A 21,388-nucleotide genomic window follows, 5' to 3' on the forward strand; every position below is an offset into this window, starting at 1 on the left:
ATATAATTTTTAAAGGATCATTCTCTATAAACTCTTGTAACTTTTTTTTCACCTGAAAGAAAATGAAAACTTCTTTGTTTGTATAGTCTTCTACCACTTCTTCCTCATGAACTCTAATCATAATAATGTGAATTCCTAAAGAGGGGTGGCTGAATTAAGCTAGGGCCTTGTTGTCTACCATAAAATACTACTTGGAGAGGTGTGTACTCAAAGTCCTCAAGGCTTCCTTGCGTTCAGGAGGAAATTCGTGTTCCAGGAAGCTGTCACGCTGATAATATCTATTGGCTCAAATGAAGGGTCATGTCCTTTGGCATTTAGTCTAGTTTTCGCAGGCATGGTCAGATCTTTGAAGAAATAGGTCTTTTCCAAGTTAGACCCTCTAATGTCTAAGTACTAAAGAAATAAACTCGAGTCATACCAAGTTTTTGAAGAGAGTCTCATGAAGGATCACTGCTTTACACAGATAAAGAGCTTTTTATCTTTTAAAGCAAATCACATAGCTCTTTTTGTACTGACACACCAAGGGAAGTTTATGTGAGGAAATCAGAGTCGAACAGTCTGTGCTTTGTAAGTGTCAGTAGATTTTTTTATTCCCACCCACTGCCGTTATGCCCAGATATTCCAACACCACCCATGTTTTGGTCTCGTTTCTTAACCTTTAGGTCATTTTGGCCCCCTGTGAGATGGCCAACTTGAGCCTTTTAAATTACTTAAAAGTGTTCCAGCTTCAGAATTTCAAACTTTCGAGTTCTTCATTTGGACCACAACTTGTTATCCGCCCCACTCCTTCATCCCAATAACCAGCTCATTGGTGTGTTCTGAGATCCATCCCTTCTTATTTTAAAGGCCTCAGTTGTCATTCCCCATCTGGGTTTGCTTGCCTTCTTCCCCATCCCACCCTCGCTCGCTCGCTCTCTCTCTCTTTTTTTTTTTTTAAGATTTTTTTTTTTTATTTACTTATTTTAGAGAGAGAGAGAGAGAGCGGGGGAGGGGCAGAGGGAGAAGACCTCAAGCAGACTCTGCACCGAGCATGGAGCCCGATGAGGGACTCAATCTCACAACCCTGAGATCATGGGCTGAGCTGAAATCAAGAGTCAGATGCTTCACGGACTGAGCCACTCAGGCACCGCCCACCCCCATCCAACTCTTAAAGCATTTATCTTAGAGATGGTTTCAGTAGCACCATGGATTCTTTCATTCCTTTCACCTCCTGCACTGCCTTTGAGAAACATCATTTTGGATAGCTCCAAACCATTCTACTTCATTCCCACACAACAGTATTGCTAGAAAAGTCATGTAATTATATAGCTAGAACTTCACTCCCATTCAAAGATTTTGGTTTTCATCTTTCATTGAATTCCCATTCATTTCCTGAAGGAGCTCTCTTAGCTTTTGCAATCTTAACTTGAAAAATAGTTTATCTCTTGGAACTTCCATTTCCTTTTCTGTTCAGTGGGGAAGATGGACTATAGCAGTACTTTTCAGTCTTTAATGGGCATAGAATCATCCGGGATCTTGTTGAAAATGCAGATTCTGATTTGGATCTGGTGTACCTAGGGATACAATGCTGCAGACCATGTCTTGAATAGTATTTTGAGTAGTGGCAAATGAGCTCAAGCTTACGTTAATACAACAACACTTGTGAGTTTAAGTCCTGCATCATCACCTCACCATTCTCACTGTCAGCAATGACTTAACTAGGATCTGCAAGCTACCTGTCATGAGCCTTTTCAGCAATTTTTGCCCTTTCCAATAGCTTTCCTATCCTGACCTTTTCTCCCTTTTCTTCAAATACTGAATATTTTCTCCCTTTTCTTCAAATATTGAAGATGACAGAAGGGTTGACAAGGGTCATAGGAAAGAGAACCAGAGAGGACTCTGCCTTGAGAGGTCTGATGGGAGCCAGATGTTGGAGGGAATTAGGGTTGTCTTGGGCTGGAAGGGAACTTCTGGGTGCTCAGAGGGTTGAAGAAGGAGCTGCAAGTGGCCACCTACATATAAATATGTATGGGCTCAGCAGAGAACCACTGAAGGGCCTAGAATATGACCCATTTTTCTACTTGCCTCCATTCTGTCCCTTCTTACTGACTTGAGACCTTGTTCTCTTCAGTCAATCCCTTTCCACTGGCTCTTTTCCCATCTAACTGCAAACACCTTTGGGCTTGTGGCCCAATAAAACCATGCCTTGCTAGGGTTAGTTTAGTAGACAGGTGTCTCAAGGGAAGGCACCATCTCTACCCCCTGGTTTCTTTCCAGTTAGGCATTCCTACCTGGGTGGCCTGCAGACACTCAAACTCAGCCATTTTGGAAACCACTCATCTTCACCCCAAAAGAGTGACTTCCTGCCTTACTTTGTTATTTTTTCTTATTCTTTCCCTTTACTTGCATATTTATTCAGTTAGCAAACTGTGTTGATGTTTACCTTCAAAGTGTCTGTTGTGGGCAGTCAACTCTTTTTTTTTTTTTTTAAAGATTTTATTTATTTATTTGACAGCGAAATCACAAGCAGATGGAGAGGCAGGCAGAGAGAGAGAGAGGGAAGCAGGCTCCCTGCCGAGCAGAGAGCCCAATGTGGGACTCGATCCCAGGACCCTGAGATCATGACCTGAGCTGAAGGAAGTGGCTTAACCCACTGAGCCACCCAGGCGCCCCATGGGCAGTCAACTCTTGACTACATTTCCAAAAGAAGTTCTTTTTTAAAAAGGCTTTGTACATGAAGATATGCATAATAGTATTATTGATAATAACACTGTAACTAACTAAATGTTCAAAACAAGGGAATGAAAAAGTAGGTATAATTTTAAATGTTACAGTAGTTAAAATGATTCTTTGTGTGTTGGCATGGATTAAATCAAAGAATATCTACAAAATGGCATGTCTAATATCCCATTTTTTAAATAGGGAAAGAGAGGGAGGGAGGGAGGCAGGCAGGCAGGAAGGACTGACCTATGGGAGGAAAGAAACACCTGGAGAAAAGTATCTCAAAGAAATAACATCTTGGGGGCGCCTGGGTGGCTCAGTGGGTTAAAGCCTCTGCCTTCGGCTCAGGTCATGATCCCAGAGTCTTGGGATCGAGCCCCACATTGGGCTGTCTGCTCCGCGGAGAGCCTGCTTCCTCCTCTCTCTCTGCTTGTCTCTCTGCCTACTTGTGATCTCTGTCTGTCAAATAAATAAATAAAATCTTAAAAAAAAAAAGAAATTAAAAAAAAAAAAGAAATAACATCTTGTTGATTCCAAAATGTTAATAGGTATCTCTGGGTGTTAGAATTATGGATGATTTTTCTTTCTTCTTTTCATTGTCCACACAGTCTGGAAGTGTTACAACATATGTGCCATACTCCACCGAGGCACAAATATGGTAGATACTAAGATTCCCAGGTGAGTGTGAGGCACACACCCCACAGGCAGGTTTTACAAAAAGAATAAAGGAGAATGTACCTCACAACCTCTGGCCCCTTAGCCGGGCCAAAGATGTAAAGAAGTCAGAGAAAGGAAAAAGATAAAAGAGGTTTCTTTGGAGAGAGTCATTGCCAGTCTCTGAGTTCCTTGGGTGTCCTCTGACCCCAGGACCCCAAGAAAGATGCCTCAGTAGGACGACTTGGAGATTCTCCTGAAGTATGGGTGACCCAGAGTGCTGATGTCTGAGAACGCGGAAGCTTCTGTGGATGGGGCCTGAGTCTGCCTGCAAATATTGAAGATGACAGAAGGGTTGACAAGGGTCAACCCTTGGAAAGAGAACCAGAGAGGACTCTGCCTTGAGAGGTCTGATGGGAGCCAGATGTTGGAGGGAATTAGGGTTGTCTTGGGCTGGAAGGGAACTTCTGGGTGCTCAGAGGGTTGAAGAAGGAGCTGCAAGTGGCCACCTACATATAAATATGTATGGGCTCAGCAGAGAACCACTGAAGGGCCTAGAATATGACCCAGAGAAGAGCATCTTCTTTGCCAGGCTCACCAGAAACACAAGCTTTAAACATCTGCTAGGCCTAGAAAGTATTAAGCCACCCATTCTAACCTACCCTCCCCATCCTAGATCTCCACCGCCCACCCTCCACCTTGGCTAGGGCCAATTTTGAGCCAAGAGTGATTACAGAGGAAAAGCCAACCATGCTTTCCACTAGAGGCTTTAATCTGAAATCAACTTAAGATGATAGATTAGAAATGATGTAGTGCTGTTTGGAATTTTTGTGGTTTTGGAACTGGATATTCTCATTTCTGGATTGAGATTGCATTTGTTACTTAAAGTGACCATAGCACCGCATATTATCGAAGGAACAGAGAACTAATGGGACCTGCCAGTTTTCAAGTAGAGGCAAGAAAGAGTGTGAGAGGAAGAATCACACTGTAGTTTTATCATAGTCTGTTCATCATGCCTGTTACTAGAACCTAGATGCCTGTTTCCATCATTTCTTGCCCCCCCTATCTAATCCTCTAATAGTAGAGATTCATTTTGCCTGATTTTGTACTTCATATAAATGGAATTATTCAGGACGTGCTCATCTGTGGCTGGCTTCTTCCTTTAAGTCGTAGGTGAGGTCCATCCACAATGTTGCATGTAATTGTATTTCATTCATTTTTGTTATTATACAGTGTTCTGTGCTGTGAATGCACCACAAATTACTGTGCTGTTGATGGGCATTTAAATAGCTCCTAGTTTTTGCCTATTACAAATAGCACTGCTTTGAATAGTATATTACTTTTCACAATGGGTGGAGACTAATTAAAAAATCCCTTGCAAATATTCTTTCCCTTCCGTTCTCATGATGACTACCCCAGTTCAGGACTTCAGAAACTTCCACTTGGACTATTAGCAATAGCCTCCTGATTGATATCCCCATGTACAGTTCATCATATACACTGCCACCAGGTTTATAGTCCCAGAGCACAATTCTAATCTTGCTGCTTCCCTAACTCAAAACCATTAGATGTTTCCCTATTGCCTTCCAACCAGAGCTAAGTTCCTTAGCTTAGGCAATCAAGGCCTCCTCCCTGCATTTGTATCTTAATCTAGAACATTTGTGAGTCCAAGTCAAGCTAGACCATTGCCAGGTCCTAAACACAGGCTCTTTTTTCTTCTGCTTCTTTTCTTTTCTTGCCACTCCCACTGCCCCAACAACTAACATGCCTGCTAGAGTTCTTGTTGTCCTAAGCTGAGCTCAGACACACTTCTTCCACCAGGCAGTTTACATTCCCTATGGCCCAAGGTTACAGTGCTCTATTAGACTTGACCTCATGTATCATGAACTGCCTCCTGCTAGTGTTGCTTTCATTCATGTTTCATCTTCCCCACTGATGCAGCCCCCAGCTGGTTCAACTCTGCGTGTCCCAGAGCAGCCAGCCCAGCTTTTTACCCATAGAAGAGGCTCAGTACATGTTTGTTGAATGACTTTGGGGAAGTTGTCTGAAAATGTCTTCCTGATTTTCACCTCCAGTTCCCACTTCCCCTTTGAGTGAATTCCCCTCTTGCTCCACAGTAATTTGTGTGTGAGCTGAATGACTCAAGAACAGTCTCTAGTGTGTGATATTTTGGCTGATCCTCAGGAAATAATGAGAATTTCTCCATGCCACTCTCTCTGATTATTACCTTTTAAACCCCCAATGTCTTAAATGAGTGAATATTTATTAGGCTTCTACTATGTATAAGGCACAGGGATAACTGAAATGAAATTTGCGTCTTAAACCTGTAAGACGTATTCCAGAATTTTTTATCTTGGAAATGTTTTAGATCTGTTGTCTGGTTGACTTTTGAAAGTTGTCTTTGTTTCACTCTTGTGGATGAAATGTACCCTGCGAGAAGTTTGGGGACCTCAGCTGAGGTCCATCATGTCATTTCAAAGCAAGGAGAAAATAAGATTGGAGCACTCTCTTGCTTTCCCATCAATAATTATCTTATCAAGAACTAGTTCCTAAATTAGTGACTGAAAATATTGTTTATAACACCAGAAATCTCATTCATTTGTTCTCTCCCCCATTACCCCAAGAGAGCCTGGCTCTTTCTGAGCGTCAGAGATGACTTAATTTTGTGGTAAGAGAACAGGAATTAGAGGAAGCCAATTAGGAAACCTCAAGGAAGAGGAAGTGTCTCTAGTCTAAAGGGAAGGCTATTGAGTCTTATTTCCTCTCTGTTCCTAACTCACTCTCTTGGTGCCTGGCCAACTTCTGTACCTCGCTTTCCTCACCGGACCAGGGGGCTGGAATGAGGGTAATGGTGAAGGTGGTGAGTAGAGTAAATAAAGTTAAATAACATTCATAAAGACCCCAAGATGGTAGCCATGAAAATCTTATCAATGAATTGATTGATGCTTACGGTTCTCATCCCCGCCCGCAGCTATGGGTGAGGCTGCATGTGTGTGGGACAGGGTGGGAAAGAAAGGGCTGCTTTCCAAGCTAAGAAAAATAGACTTTCACTTCTGAACAATAGCAGAATGCAGTGCAGGCTGGTGCAGTCCTTGGTTTCCTGCTGTACTAGGGAGAGATCAAAGCAACAGCCAAAAGTCCAGTCCTTATTCACCAGTGTCCTCCCACCCCTTCATAAACAGAGCTCTAAGTTGAGTTAAGATCTATTTTAGGTGGCTTATTTTCACTGCAGTGGTTAATTTTTTTTTTTCCTCTATGCCTTTAAGGTGGGTACAGTTTCTTCTTTTGAGAGAAGAAACTGAGGTCATGGTCATCAGGTAGTCTGTGGCCAGGCTCAGATTGTACTTCAGTGCTTCTGACACTCATAGCAGAGCCTGACCATGTTCAAGACTCCCACCCTTCTCTTCCCCTTCCGATTTTTCACTGGAACATTTGCTGTTTTCTCAAGCTATGAAGGGCTTCCTGTGTTAACATGCCTAAGGGGAAGTTGTATGTTAAAAACCACCAACGGTTAAGCCCAAGCCAGCTGGGGTCTTCCATTGCTTCTTTCAGTATTCTGGGGAGACCCATGAGAATGCTCAGTGTTTTTCAAGATCTTTGGCTTCCAGAAACAAGATCAGTCGAGCATTTGATCTTCATTTGAGGGGAGCCTGGGAAAATAAGAGAAATATCAAAAGTTCTAAGAGGATACTACTGAAGTTTTTATAGCTAAAAATTAAGAATGAACTGAAAACTAAAGATTTTGGCTCAAAAAAAAAAAGATTTTGCTCTATTGAAGTGGCACGTTCCTGGGTAGTTTTAATTAAATGTCCTTTAGATTAGGCTGATGCAAGTTAATTCCCTTTCAAATCGAAGGACAGCATTCTCACTATTGGTGATGACTAAGAGAATCCAGGCATAGAATGATATTGGCTGGTAAGGAAGGCTGGAGCAGGAGGGAAATGACAGCTGTGTGACTGCTATGTTGACAGACATCGTACTGTACCCACCACTGGTACTGAGGATGAGAGCACCACACTAGATGTTATGCACAAGGGGGCAGGGGAGTGTTGCTTTTTTGGCATCTGGTCAGGTAAAGGATTTGAAGGGCTTTCAAAAGTGCCTCATGTAAGTCGCAGAAGCACACTATACCCCGTGTTTGGTGCTTCATTTGTCCTCTTTTGCCCATAAATTATAGAACTGAAGTATAAAAAAATCATTTTTCTCCTCCTCGGAGACTCAGCCGGAATGACAGCTCTCAGGCAGCCGACCATAGCTACGGTGGGGGGCGGGGGGGCGGCAGGAAGAACCACAGGACTGAGACTGCTGTGAGATACAAATAGGTAAAGCTATGATTACAGCCAAGTTCTTGCCCTCGGCCCCCCGGGGAGCACCTGATTGCAAAGTGTGGCCAGGGAGCTGGGCAGAGGTCTACCTCCCTCCTGCTGGTCACCCAAGCTGCTACATCTCTACCTCTGTCCTGCTTGCTATCAATCTTTGGGTCTCCTTAACCTCAAGAAACCCTGACTCTTTTGAAGTACCCCATTACCAGTGCTTACGGCCAACTCACAGGGCATTGTGTTTCAGCATCTGCTAATATCGCATGGAAACAGAGATCAGCTTCATTCTTACATTCCCTGGCTCACTGAACTGCTAGCAGAGCAACTTAAGCTCAGGACTAAATTCTTATCTTCTCTTTATACACCATGTGATTCAGCATGTCTGCAGTCAGTCACTGGGAATATACGCTGCCACTTTTTACCTTTGCCTTGTGGGTAACCCCAACCTTCCACCTACCTCCACCCCCAGGGGAGATTATGGGCCTTGCCAAAAGGAGGGCCCCCAGGAGATTTTCCAAGGCTCACAAGATGTCAAGTCATCTCTAAAATTTTTCAAAAAACCAGAAAGTCATTTCAAAAAGTCTAACTTGGTGGCCCCACAGAGAGGAAGATCAAACTTTCCACACAGACACAGCAAGTCTGCCCCCATAGGCCTGTATTAAAGCTGCAAGGGCACTGACAACTTTGGTAAAAGAGTCCCCACCCCGGGGGAAGTCCACCTGGGTGAGTAGATTAGCTGCTGCTTGGTACCCAGTGGCACACACTTAGTCTGCTTCCCGGGGATTTCCCTCAGCAGTGGAATCAGCAAAGGGGTTTGTCTTTCTGAAAGATTTCCCAGAGGAATTCATTTGCCTCAGTGGAAAAATCTCAAATTCTAACATAAAATCACTGACCTTTTAGGGTTTTAGAATTCGGGTTTCTCATTCATCCACAAATCTCTTCAAAGAAAGATGATTAAACACAACAGAAAACACAAATAGTGAGCATGCATATTCACAGAATTATCTCAATGCTTGCTGCATGGTAGACATGGTTTAGCATTGAGGATACACTGGGAGAAGCACAGATGTGACCACTGCCCTCAAGGATGTTTTCATCGCAGATTTCAGTTTGTGTTTGTGTGGAAAATGAGGTTTCCTCCAGGAAATATCCTTAAGAGTGTTAAAATGTATATACCATTCAAAATCCAATGCCTCTTTCAGGGCCCAGCTTAAATGCAATCTCAAGAAGGGATTAGGATGTCTTTGAACCTGTGAAATTCTCATGGCTTACAGTCTGTATGATTTTAAATATCCCATCACTGTATGGCAGGGACTACTCAGAGATGCCATATAGCAGTCATGTCTACATGGGAAGGAAAGGATTGCAGCTATGAAAACATTTCTCAGTTAGTCCCTTTCTTTCTACTGTTTGCAGTTCAATTTAAGAGTACTTTATTGAACTTGAATGAGCCAAGCCCCTTGTCAGAGGTGTCAGAAGACACAGAGATGAAAAGCATCCAGCCTCTCTTCTGCCAATCTTTGGTGAAGTCTACACACACAATTCTTTAAATCATATAATTACCAATATTTGACCATTTTGACCTACAAAAATAAATGGCCATTGCATTTGGTTCAGGCTAATAAAAGATTCAAATTAATGACATGCACTGGACATATAGGGGGGAAGAGATAGATTGGTGGATTTGAACTTCTTCAAAGAGGAGGTGGCAATGAGTGGTCCTTGCAGGAATAGTATGGGGGAACTAGGAGAGCTGGAGGAGTGTTTAAGCAGTGGTGCTCAGGGCAGTGCTGTGGTGTGTATCCCTGTGATAGAAATAGGCTGATGAAGTAGAAACAGAAGGCTGAAAACACAGGTATAGGTCAACTGGTAGAAAACTCTAAACTCTAAGCAAAAAGACTATTTTATTCAGTAGTGCAAAGAAATGTAGGCAGGTTCGGCTCAGGACATGATCCCAGGGTCCTGCGATGGAGCCCCGCATCGGGCTCCCTGCTGAGCAGGGAGCCTGCTTCCACCTCTCTTTCTCTGCCTGCTTCTCTGCCTACTTGTGATCTCTGCCTGTCAAATAAATAAATAAAATCTTAAAAAAAAAAAAAAAGAAAGAGAGAAATCAATCAATCAATCAATCAATCAATCTAGGCAGGGAACCAACTCAATGTGAGCTTAGAGTTTGCTCCAGAAAAAAATGATTTCAAGAATGTGGATCAACAAGAAGAGACTGTATGTGCCAGAACAGGCAAACTGTGAAAAGGATCTAAATTCAGACAATGGCAGTGGGAATGAAAAGCAGATCTATCCTATCCCATAGGAATAATCAATAGGATTTGGTAACTGACCAGACAGAAAAGCAACAGTAACTGCAACTGTTTCATGAGTGCTTGTTATGAGCTAGGTACTTTGTTAGTACTTCACTTGCCTTCCCTCATTTAATCCTCACAGCAGCTTCCATAAAGTGAATCTTATCCAAATTTAATAGATAAGGGAATCCAGGCCTGGGGATTTTGCATTAAGTCGCATATCTAGTAACTGTCACAAATGGCATTTAAGTTCAGGTTTAAATAGAAATGTACTTCTAACCCTTATGCTGTAAGTGATTCATTCATTTGACTAATATTTATGCTCAGCATTTTTCAAGTTGCCCGAGCTATACTAATGAACAACACAAAGATTTTTGCCCTCATGGAGCTTAGTGGGGGTGGGAGGGTGGGATTAATAGTGAACAAAATTATGAATTACAGAACAGAAAAAGGCAGAATAAACAATGATCATGATTATATAAGGACAGAGTAACTAGCTTTGGGGAGTTGAAGACTGCATCAAGGTTTTGGCTCTGAGGACTTGTGAAGTGTGGTACATGGGGCAGTAACTGGTTTGGTGGGGGAAGAGATGAGATGATGAGCTCTGTTTTAAACACACTGGGTTTTGGGCGCCTGGGTGGCTCAGTGGGTTAAGCCGCTGCCTTCGGCTCAGGTCATGATCTCAGGGTCCTGGGATCGAGTCCCGCATCGGGCTTTCTGCTCAGCAGGGAGCCTGCTTCCTCCTCTCTCTCTGCCTGCCTTTCTGCCTACTTGTGTTCTCTGTCAAATAAATAAATAAAATCTTAAAAAAAAAATAAACGCACTGGGTTTTAAGGTACTACGTGTCTCAGTGTAAAAAACACCCATCAGGTAATTAGGTAAGACTGTGCTCCATGGGGCGCCTAGGTGTCTCCATAGAAGGGTTCAGCTAGAGATCTAGGTTTGGGAGACATCAACATAGAGGGCACCTGTGGGACCTGAGTTCACCCTCCTTAGCAGCCGTACAGAGACTCTTTTCGACTATTCAGGCAGTTTGGGAATTACAGTACACTAAGATTGCTCAGAGCGTAAAGGGGGAAAAAGCACTGAAAAGGTCAGGAGGAGTTGGTCCTGAGAGTAGGGACCTGAACCAGAAGCAAGTGACCGCTTTTATCACTGCACTTGGAAATTAGCCAGAGCTGGAAAGTACCCTGTGTGCCAGAGATGCTGTTTGCATTTAGTATTTTCTTAATCATGTTTCAGTTTTGGATTTTTTTCAGGTTAATAAAATAGACGTTTATCTTTAAAGAACATTCTTGAGAATTGAAGCTTCCTTAGGAAACTCCTTGAGAGGTTCTTATACATTTTTTCCTTTAAATGCAAAGTGAGTTTAGGGGAAAATACATTAAGGAGGTAGGAATCCCTACTTTAGTATTACTTACAGCAGGCACTTAAAGTGCTGGAAACCTTGGCATAACCTGACTTTCTAGTGCACAAATTATTTGGGGGGGGGGGAGGTGTGGAGGGCGGAACAATACTAGCCTAACGTCATGTTTTGTATTTTATATTGGTTAAATAGGGGTGTGCTTGCGGGAGAAGTCAAAATAGGCACAATTTTACAAGGCCCCCTGCTGTTTTAAGGCCATCTGCTATTCTCCCAGAGCTACCTAGTTCGCTTGGAATTACATCAGTTTATTCAACAACAGCCTGCTATACGCCCTGTCCTTTCTGTTCTTCAGTTTCAATCAAGGCAACTTAACCTCGTGATTCCTCCATTACTCCTGTATTTCCTGGTCCACCTCTAACCCAAATTTACGGTTGCTGGTCAAAAGGACTTTGCCTGGCCAGAAAATTCTGCTCTTTCCAGAACCCGTTCCCTTCTGTACCTAAAGTAAACGGTTACTGTCGCAGCGGCTGCAACCCATTTTTCCCTGTAGTAGGAAGGAAAGTGGGTGGGTACAGATTAGGAACAACGCCAGCAATCTAGACACAGGCTGGATATACACGTTTCAAAACTAACAACGTAACAACAAGTAACAACTAAATACACCATCCATTTAAGTCCCACCGGTAGACAGATCACTACTCTAGGCCCTCAGAAAGCTTTTTCGTCCTTGCTACTGCCAATTTACTTTCCAGATGAAAGCTCTAAAACGCTACCGAAGGTCCACCTTGCGCCCAGCCGTGGGACTGGCGCAGGCGCACACCGAAGGCCGCCCCTGCTCTTCCCACCCCCAATGAGGGGTGGGGCCTCGGAGCTCTCCCCGCGCCTGAACCGACGCTAGAGTCGAGAGTTCGGCGCGCAAGAGCGGATGTAGCCAGCTGGTGCCCCGGAAGCAGTCGTTGCCACTTCCGGGGGGATTTGTACGCCTGGTGCGGGAGCTACGGGGCTCAGAGACAGTGCTTGAAGTGGTGGGTGCGCCAACATGTCCCGTGGTTCCAGCGCCGGTTTTGACCGCCACATTACCATTTTTTCACCCGAGGGCCGGCTCTACCAAGTAGGTGAGTGAACCGAGTCTGCCTTTGGTCCACTCGAATTGCTCTGTCATGGTATGGCCTGGAGCAGGCAGACGCGGCCGGAGTATAGTCCGCGGGCTAAGGCATGGCCGGAGCTGGGACGGGAGAAAGGCCGAGGCTGGGTCCAATCCCGTGGTGTTCCCACCCCTGTCTGGAGGAGGGATCCGGGTCCCGATGGCTGAAGGCCTCGGCTCTTCAGGGTGAGCGGCCGCACCTCCTGGACACAATAAAGAGTTAAGGAAGGTAGGACTACAGTTGCTGACTCTGGCTTCCTGACGCCTCTTCACTTGTTACAGTTTGGCCTGGGTGGGCCCAACGTCCGTACTTCTCTCAGGGATAATTGGCTCCTTAGCCTTGCCATTGAAACGCTCATCTCCGTTTTCCTTTGTTTGCAACATGCACTTCCTTATCCTAGTTAACTGGGCATTGGCATTTAGAACCTTTTATGTGCCAGACTCTGTGCTGGTGCTAGGGGGTGCAAAGATGTCACACACTCTCCTGTACTGAAGCGCACAGCTGAAAGGGAGTGACAGATACGTAAACAAACGAATAAAAAGAAAAATGTGTCAGATTACAAGTGTCTACAGGGCTCAGGACATCTTTGGAAAACTGGCAGGTAGAATGAATGAATGTCAATTCTAGAGAAACTAGCATCCCCTTTTAACCCACATCTGAATGTTTCTAAGCAGTTTAAAGCTAGTTCTGAACTGTAGGTGAGGTACGGTGAACTAGCTATCTCCTGCAGAACAGCTGTAGTGGAAATAAACCCTAAAGTAGCTATCATTCATTCAGTGTAACAGTGTAGTGTGTTGGATCGAAGTGGTGTCAGGGTTTAGATTATAATTATAACCCCGATCTTTAAGCTCTTGCCATGGAGAATGTAGCATCTGGAGAATCTGATGTATATCTAGCCCCGTGATTCTTTGATTTTTGAGTGAGTTTAGCACCTCACTGCTTTGGGGAGGACAGTAATTTCATTTGTGCTTGGAAATCATAAGGAGAGAGTTGGGATATAAATGAGGTTCTCTCTACCTGTAAACTTTAGAAATAGAGTTAAAGATAACTTAGAATGGAGCTTAGCCAGTATATGGCTACATACAGTATATAATGTAGCAAAAAACAAGGGTAATTCAGTAACCCTTTTAACTCATCCCCAATTGAAAAATAGGATCAAACAAGAGAGATGCTAACTGTATCCTCAAGAAAGTTTCATTTTTAGTTTCTTTCCCGAGTTTTAAAGAATTTTTCTATTTTGGGTCACTGCTTTGAATGTTCTGTATTGTGGTTTTTATTGTATGAACAGGAAAAGTCAGACCTGCATTTTGTTTTTCTATACCATATTGTGAAATCCAGCCATAAAGCAGTCTTTAATGCTTCCCAGATTTTGGTGAGTAGAAAGACTGGATATAATGTCAGTTAAATATATATATTTTTTAATTTGGAATAAAACGTGTGGTCCAAACAAGGTTAATACATAGACAGGATAAGTTTTCAGTTCTGCCTTGTTGAATAACACATTGTCTCTGCTATCAGGGCACTAATTAGACATTGCTAGGAAAAGGAAAGTGAAAGAATAGTTAGTATGAACAAGCAGTATAGGCGTTCAGGCCCTGGAGCCATACTTGGATTCAGATCCCTGCATGTTCCGTACTAGCCAACTTGGGCAAGTGATAAATAACATTAGTCTTAGTTTCTGTTTACAAAGTTGGGTTAATAATTCCTTTTTATGTGGTGGTTTTGTGGATTAAATACGATGATAAATGTAGTGCTTAGTACAGTACTGAGTAATCGGTAGATGTTATTAGATGCCTGTTTGATTTTTTTGGCGCCTTTTATTTTTTCCTGATCTATTAGATTGGTAGCTTTGTAGACATGAGTATTTCCTTTTTTATGGTCCATCCATGCTTGATTCTCTAGTGAAATATTTGTACATGTTGATAATACTGTAAATGCTATTTATGAGTTTATAAACTTCAGAATCCACCAAAGACGAAGCATATAGGAAGTATGAGTGCAAATTGTTAACTTAATAATGGGAAAATAATATAGAAAAGTGAGGAGATAACAGGGAAGGAAGGATTAGTGGGAGGGTGAGTGTATGCCTCTCATCTTCCATAGTTGGTACTCAAAAGATAAATGTAATCTAACATTGATAAATCAAAAAAGTATAAATTTAAAGTTACAATGCTAACCATAATTATAAACAGTGTTTGCTCCCAGGGAGTAAGAGAAAGATTTTTTATTGTCATTTATACTCTGTAGTAACTATGGAAAAATTTCTTTTAATGGGTGTATTCAAGGGGTGTCTGGTATGTGTATAGAAAAAACTGTAGAGCTATACATAGAGCACCTAGCTTTAAAATCTAACTTCCAAAGTTACCCAAGGTTTCAGTTGGGAAACTAAGGCCCAGGTGGGACAAAATAAACCTGATTACTTTCAGGCTTTTCTCTTCTGCTTGCTGACCCTTTGCTGGATAGGTCTGGCAAGGAAGGGGAGAGGAGTGGCACTTGAATTTGCCTGCCTGGTGGATCTGAGCATTGCCTAGTTGCATCTGAGGGAGCATACTGATAAGGAACAGGAAAGAAATGGACCAGTAGAAATAGATTGGAGAGGACAGTTTTCTAATCTAGAAATACCAATCTGGCATTGGTATTGAAGCTAGGATTCTTGGGTTCAAGTCCTGCTCCACACCAACTATGAGAACTTTTCATTTGTAAAATAAAAATACTAGGGCTGACAGCCCTCTAAGGATTTAATGACTTAATAGATGTGCTTAGAACAGTATCTGTCACATAGTAAGGGCTCAGTTACTGATAAAAATGGAATCAAGAGTTCTATAAATAAATGGACTGAGAAGTACCTACCGTTTGTATCTTTTGCTATTAAAAAAATAGTTTTAAGGGGCACCTGGGTGGCTCAGTGGGTTAAAGCCTCTGCCTTTGGCTCAGGTCAATCTCAGGGTCCTGGGATCAAGCCCCAAATCAGGCTCTCTGCTCATCGGGGAGTCTGCTTCCCTCTCAATCTCTGCGTGCCTCTCTGTCTACTTGTGATTTCTGTCTGTCAAATAAATAAATAAAATCTTTAAAAAATAGAGTTTTAAAGTATTTCTGAACCCATACTTTTCATGCCCTCTTTGATTTGAAATTAATTAGACTTGAAATTAAATATGTGCATAAACATAAATGCATATGTATTGTAACTACACACAAAAAAGTGTTTAATGAAATCAAACACTGCTGTTTTCAAATCTCATATTCATCCCTCATCCCCATGCTAGTGCCAGAATTTCTAATGACCCACCTGCTTAAAGATGAGGGTGTTTTTGTTTTTTTAAGATTTTATTTATTAGAGCCCATGAGCAGGGGGCAGGGCAGAGATAGAGAATTTCAAGTAGACTCTGCGCTGAGCACAGGGCCTGTTGTGGGACTTGATCTCACAACCCTGAGATCATGACCTGAGCCAAAACCCAGAGTCAGACACTTAACCGACTGAGCCACCCAGTTGCCCCTAGATGATGGTTTTAGAGAGGGTAACAATAGGTGGCACTATGAAATGAGATACACTTTCCATTTAGGTTACAAAGTTAGGGAAAGACCTAAGAATGAACGGCTTCCAAAAATCTTTTTTTTTTTTTTTAAGATTTTATTTATTTATTTGACAGACAGAGATCACAAGTAGGCAGAGAAGCAGGCAGAGAGAGAGAGGAGGAAGCAGGCTCCCTGCTGAGCAGAGAGCCGGATACGGGGCTCCATCCCAGAACCGTGGGATCATGACCTGAGCTGAAGGCAGAGGCTTTAACCCACTGAGCCACCCAGGTGCCCTAGCTTCCAAAAATCTTAATAACAAAAAGTTTCTAGCATGAAGCTTTGAAATTAAATACAGACATGTTCTGTAGAACCTGCCTAGAATACCTGCCAAGAACAACCCTGGTTCTTTTTAATAACCAAACTTCATAGAATGTATGGATCTCTCAATTCCTTTTTATTTTTCAAGCTTAAGTTTATGTAGTGGGCGGGGGGGGGATGTTTATCTTCCAAAACTTAGCATAGCATTCCAAACAAAATTATGGGCCGGGAAAATCTTGGTCTTATAATGGCAGAACCTCAGAATCACCTGTAGAGGCCTTGCAAAGCCAGTGTCTGTTAAGGGGTTGTGCATCCCTGCTGTGATGTGCAGATCGTACGCTGAGCTGATGTCTGGCATTGTGTTTGTCCTCAACATTTTTGTCTCAATACCTTTTATATTGAGCCCCCGGTTTTTTTCTAGTGTTACACAAATGACTCCCAGAAAAGTTGGGAAGGTATTGGGGAAAAGTATAAGGAAAGAGACAAAGTGAATAAACAAAGTGAATAAGAGGTTACTGGGAAAGAAAAGTCTCTATACAAAACAGTGATTTACGTACCATTTTGTTTGTGGTCAAGGAGGCAGTGAACATTCTAACCTACCGATTTCGTATTAGGCTGAACCATATGAAACTGCTGATGTTTGACTTTTTTTCAATCTATAAAAATGACTGTTTCATGTTTCAACCTAATACTTACAAATAGGTATTTTACTATGTATTTAAGTTACAGTTTAAGGAATTGGAGGCTTGGGATTGAGTGTAATTAATTATGACTTGTTCCATTTAAAAAATGGGAAATGGTATTAGTTATTGTCTTGCATAATTTTGGACATTCAAGAGCAGATTAGATTAATGTAATAGTGTTTGCTAGTTTGTAAGTTTCTGAAATTTTATCCAAACCCCCCCAAACCCTAGTCTTTAGTGATGGAAATAAAGTGTTTAATATTTCTCACATTTGAATTCTGGTTTTAAAAAACAAATACACCTTTTAAATGCTCCCCTTACGCTATTCTGGTTTTTTTTTTTTCTTAATTGGCCTTCATGTGCACCTCTGCTGTAAACTGTCCTATTCTTACCCTACCAGTGTTTCTTTAGAAGATACTCTTGTTATTATGTTGTCTCGAGATTTTTTACTCCAGCAGCTTCCATTTTTCTGGAAATTATTAAAAATATTTTATGGTGGTAATGTTATAATAGGGATTTATTTATATAAAATTTTATTAAAATTACAGCACAGATGGTGAGTACTAAAATAATACAAGAAGGTTACTATGGAAAGTGACACATGAGGTGCTTGGCTGGCTCAGTCATGGGGCAAGTGGCTTTTGATCTTAGGGATATGGGTTTGAGTCCCATGTTGAGTATAAAGATTACTCAAAAACAAAACAAAACAAAAAAAGTGACACAGCCAAGAAAGATTCCTCAAAGAAGGTGAATTGGTTAGACAGGTCTGGGGGAAACCAGTGCATAGGTCAGTCAGGATAGCCGAAGCATGGACAGTGACTGGAAGAGCAGACTATAGCAAGTTTTGAAGAGATGTGGGTGCCATGGTAGAGTTTGGACTTTGCTACTTGAGGTTTGGACATAGCTGAAGAACGACAAGATTATTAAGTAAGATAGCGGGAAAGTTGAGTAGAATTCTAGTAGAAAGGGACTGATAATAGGAAGACCAATTAGGAGAGACTTGTTCCATAATCCATATAAGCCCTAATGAGTGAACTAAGGTACTGAGAAAGGGTGGAGGAGACTCTTGAGTTTTATTTTTTAAATTTTGATTATGGAAAATTCCAAGCACAAGTTCATAGAATAGTATGAGGACTCTCATATACCCATCACCCAGCTTCATCAATTGTGAACATTTTGTCAGTCTTGTTTTCTCTTTATTCCCTTTCCCATATGTTTGCCCTGTCTCTGTTAAGAGTATTTTAAAGCAAATCCTAGGTATGAATGAACATTTTTCTGTTGAGGGAGAAGAGAAAGAGTCAAGGATGGTACCCAGGTTTGTAGCTCAAGTGGTTAGTAAAACTGTTATTTCAGATAAAGACTTTAAAGTTGCAGGTTTATAGAAGAGTAATTTTCAGAAATGCCTCTGGGAGAAGTAGTCATTTGCAACTGTGGGTACATAGCTAAAGGTGACACGGTTAGTCATGATTATAAAGGATCAAATCATCCCGGGATAGGGAGAAATGATGGAATCCTGGGGAATACCAGTATTGAAGGACTGGCTGAGGAGGTAAAAGTGGTGAAGGGGACTGAGAAGGGAAGTTCAGAGAAGTAGGAGATGAACAGTAGGAAAGATAATTCTTAACTAAGAACTTTAAAAATTCAGTTCCTCAGTTGCATTAGGTACATTTCAAGTGCTCATTAGCTACATGTGACTGATGACTATTTTATTTGACAGCACTAATCTCTATAGAGAGGGAGGTAGAGGACTCCTTCGCTCAATCCTGGCTAATTCACAGCTGTGTTCTCTACTGAGAAGTATTTTTTATATGTAAAATATTTTTTATTTTGTGGGACAAAATTTTATTATGTGGTGATGGGGGTAGCTCTGTTTCTTATGGCTTTTATCTTCTGCATTTAAAAAAAATCTTTTGCATTATTTAAGCAGATTAGATAAGTATTGTTAGTGAATGAAGGAGGCTGAGATATGACAAGGAGTGGTAGAAACTGTGAAAAACTGCAAAGCACCTGTCAGCCCGAGGTGATGTTCACTATGTAAGGATGAGGGTCCGGGCACCTGGGTGGTTCAGTTGGAGGAGCATCTGACTTGGTTTTGGCTCAGGTCTTCATGATCTCAGGGTCATGAGATGAGCCCTGAATAGCCTCCATATTCAGCAGGGAGTCAGCGGCTTCTCTTCCCTCTCCCTCTGCCCCTTCCTCCCAGCTTGTGTGCACTTGCGCGCATATGCACGCTCTGCCTCTCTCTCTAAAATAAACAAATCTTTAAAAAAAAAAAAAAAAAAGAATGAGGGTCAGGTGTTACCCCAATTTTTTTTCCTGAGGAAAACTAAGTCGAGATTTTTTTTTTATCTGATTTTTAAAACCTTCCTAGAAAACCCTGCATTTTAAACCAACTTTAGTAAGCTGAATTGGGCCTATGGCCAACCTTTGATTTAGTATTTACTGGTTGCAAATGTAATTTTTTTTTTTAAAGATTTATTTATTTGACAGAGAGAAATCACAAGTAGACAGAGAGGCAGCCAGAGAGAGAGAAGCAGGCTCCCTGCTGAGCAGAGAGCCCGATGCGGGACTCGATCCTAGGACCCTGAGATCATGACCCGAGCAGAAGGCAGCGGCTTAACCCACTGAGCCACCCAGGCGCCCTGCAAATGTAATTTTAAATTTCCTTGGTTCCTTGGTCTTATTTCACTATCCAGTCTAGATGTGAAAGGGCAAAATACACACTTCAGCGAAATACGAAATGCTATAGAAGTTCAGATAAGGGTTTGAAGAATCTCATCTGGGATAATCAGAAAGAATCCATGGGAGCTGGAAGAGGCTTGAGGAGGAAGGGCAAGCTCTGGTTAAGAGTGAGAGGGCACTTCAGGCAGCACATAAAGATAATGGGAAAGAGCAGGTCTGTTCACAAAAAATATAATGTAAGAGGAGAGTTGGTAAGTGTTGCAAACTGTTATCCCTCTACAGCTGTAGATGGATTATTTCTTAGGCCAAAATCATGTTCTGAGCAGTTGGGTAATAACAGCAGGCATTTGGAAATGTGCTGAAATTAGGCAAGATCAAGGATAGTGACCTAGATAAAAGAATCATCCGTATATAAATGACTATTCTTAATATTGCTTTACCTCTATAATGTCTGTAATGATAGTCCCCTTTTTTTATTCCCAGTACTAGCAATTTGTATTCTCTTATTTTCCTGATTAGTTTGGCGGGGGCAGGGTGGGGGTGGGGGGTGGCGTATTAGTTTCCTGTGGCTGTTGTAACAAATTACCACATTTGGTGGCTAAGAAGGAAATATATTCTCTTGTGGTTCTGGGGACCAGGAGTCTAAAATCAGTTTCCCTGGACCAAAATCAAGGTGTTAGGCAGGACCTTAGGAGAATACATTCCTTGCCTTCTCCACTTGTGGAGGCTACTAGCTTCCTTGGATTGGGACTGCATGACTCTGATCTTCAAGACCAGCATCTTCAAATTTCTGCTCCCTTTTCACAGTACCTTCTCTGCGTAAAATCTCTCTCTCCATCGCTCGTATAAGGATACATATGATTGCCTTTGGGGCCCACTGGGATAATCTCCCCATCTCAAGTTTTTTGTTTTTGTTCAAAGAATCAATTTTTTACTTTCCTGACTTCCTCTTTTTGTTTATGTCATTGGTTTCTGATCTTTGTTATTGCTTTTTTCAAATTTGGGTTTATTTTACCTTTCACTAAACTTTTTAGAGGCTTAGCTTCTTGATTTTCAACCTTTTCTAATGTAAACAAGGCTAGCATATTAGTTTTCTATGATGCATAAAAATTACTACAAACAGCAGGTAAAAATAACGTACATTTTTTAACTCCAGCAGTTTCTGTGGGTCAGGAATAGTCTGCTTAGAATATGCTAAGACTGTAACAGTGTTGTCCAGGTTGTGTTCCCACCTGGAGGCTCAACTGGAGAAGACTGCTTTCAATCTCACTGAGGATTTTGGCAGAATTCATTTTCTTTCAATGTGGAACCAAGGGCCCCAGCTGCTTGCTGGCTATTCCCTGGAAGACTCATGGTTCCTTGCCATCCAGCCACTAGCGAGCCAGTAAGAGGAATCTCTAGAGTTAGTCTGCTATCAAGACAGTCTTTTTTTTTTTTTTTTTTAGATTTTATTTATTTATTTGTTAGAGAGAGTGCACGCACACGAGCACAGGCAGACAGAGTGGTAGGCAGAGACAGAGGAAGAAGTAGGCTCCCTGCGGAGGGAGAAGCAGGCTCTCTGCTGAGCAAGGACCCCTTTGTGAGACTCCATCCCAGGACGCTGGGATCATGACCTGAGCCGAAGGCAGTTGCTCAACCAACTGAGCCACCCAGGCGTCCCAAGACAGTCTTTTTTTTATATATGTAGTTTTATTGATAAATGAGGCACATA

General features: G+C 42.0%; 1 protein-coding gene across 2 annotated transcripts in view; it reads left to right on the plus strand.

The window, feature by feature from the left end:
• The window catches only part of PSMA6 (proteasome 20S subunit alpha 6), a 33,351-nt gene that overhangs the window by 326 nt on the left and 11,637 nt on the right, over positions 1–21,388 (plus strand). Inside the window, exon 1 of one of the 2 annotated variants that reach the window (XM_004773339.3) lies at positions 12,266–12,451. The exons of the other annotated variant lie outside the window; for it this stretch is intronic. Coding sequence (XP_004773396.1) covers positions 12,376–12,451 — 76 coding nt within the window. The 5' untranslated portion in view covers positions 12,266–12,375. Of the gene's footprint in view, positions 1–12,265; positions 12,452–21,388 lie in introns of those variants that run through there. 2 annotated transcript variants of the gene reach the window in all.

The sequence above is a fragment of the Mustela putorius genome, unplaced genomic scaffold, assembly GCF_011764305.1.
Source record: "Mustela putorius furo isolate JIRA1106 unplaced genomic scaffold, ASM1176430v1.1 tig00003898_pilon_pilon_pilon, whole genome shotgun sequence".
Classification (NCBI taxonomy): domain Eukaryota; kingdom Metazoa; phylum Chordata; class Mammalia; order Carnivora; family Mustelidae; genus Mustela; species Mustela putorius.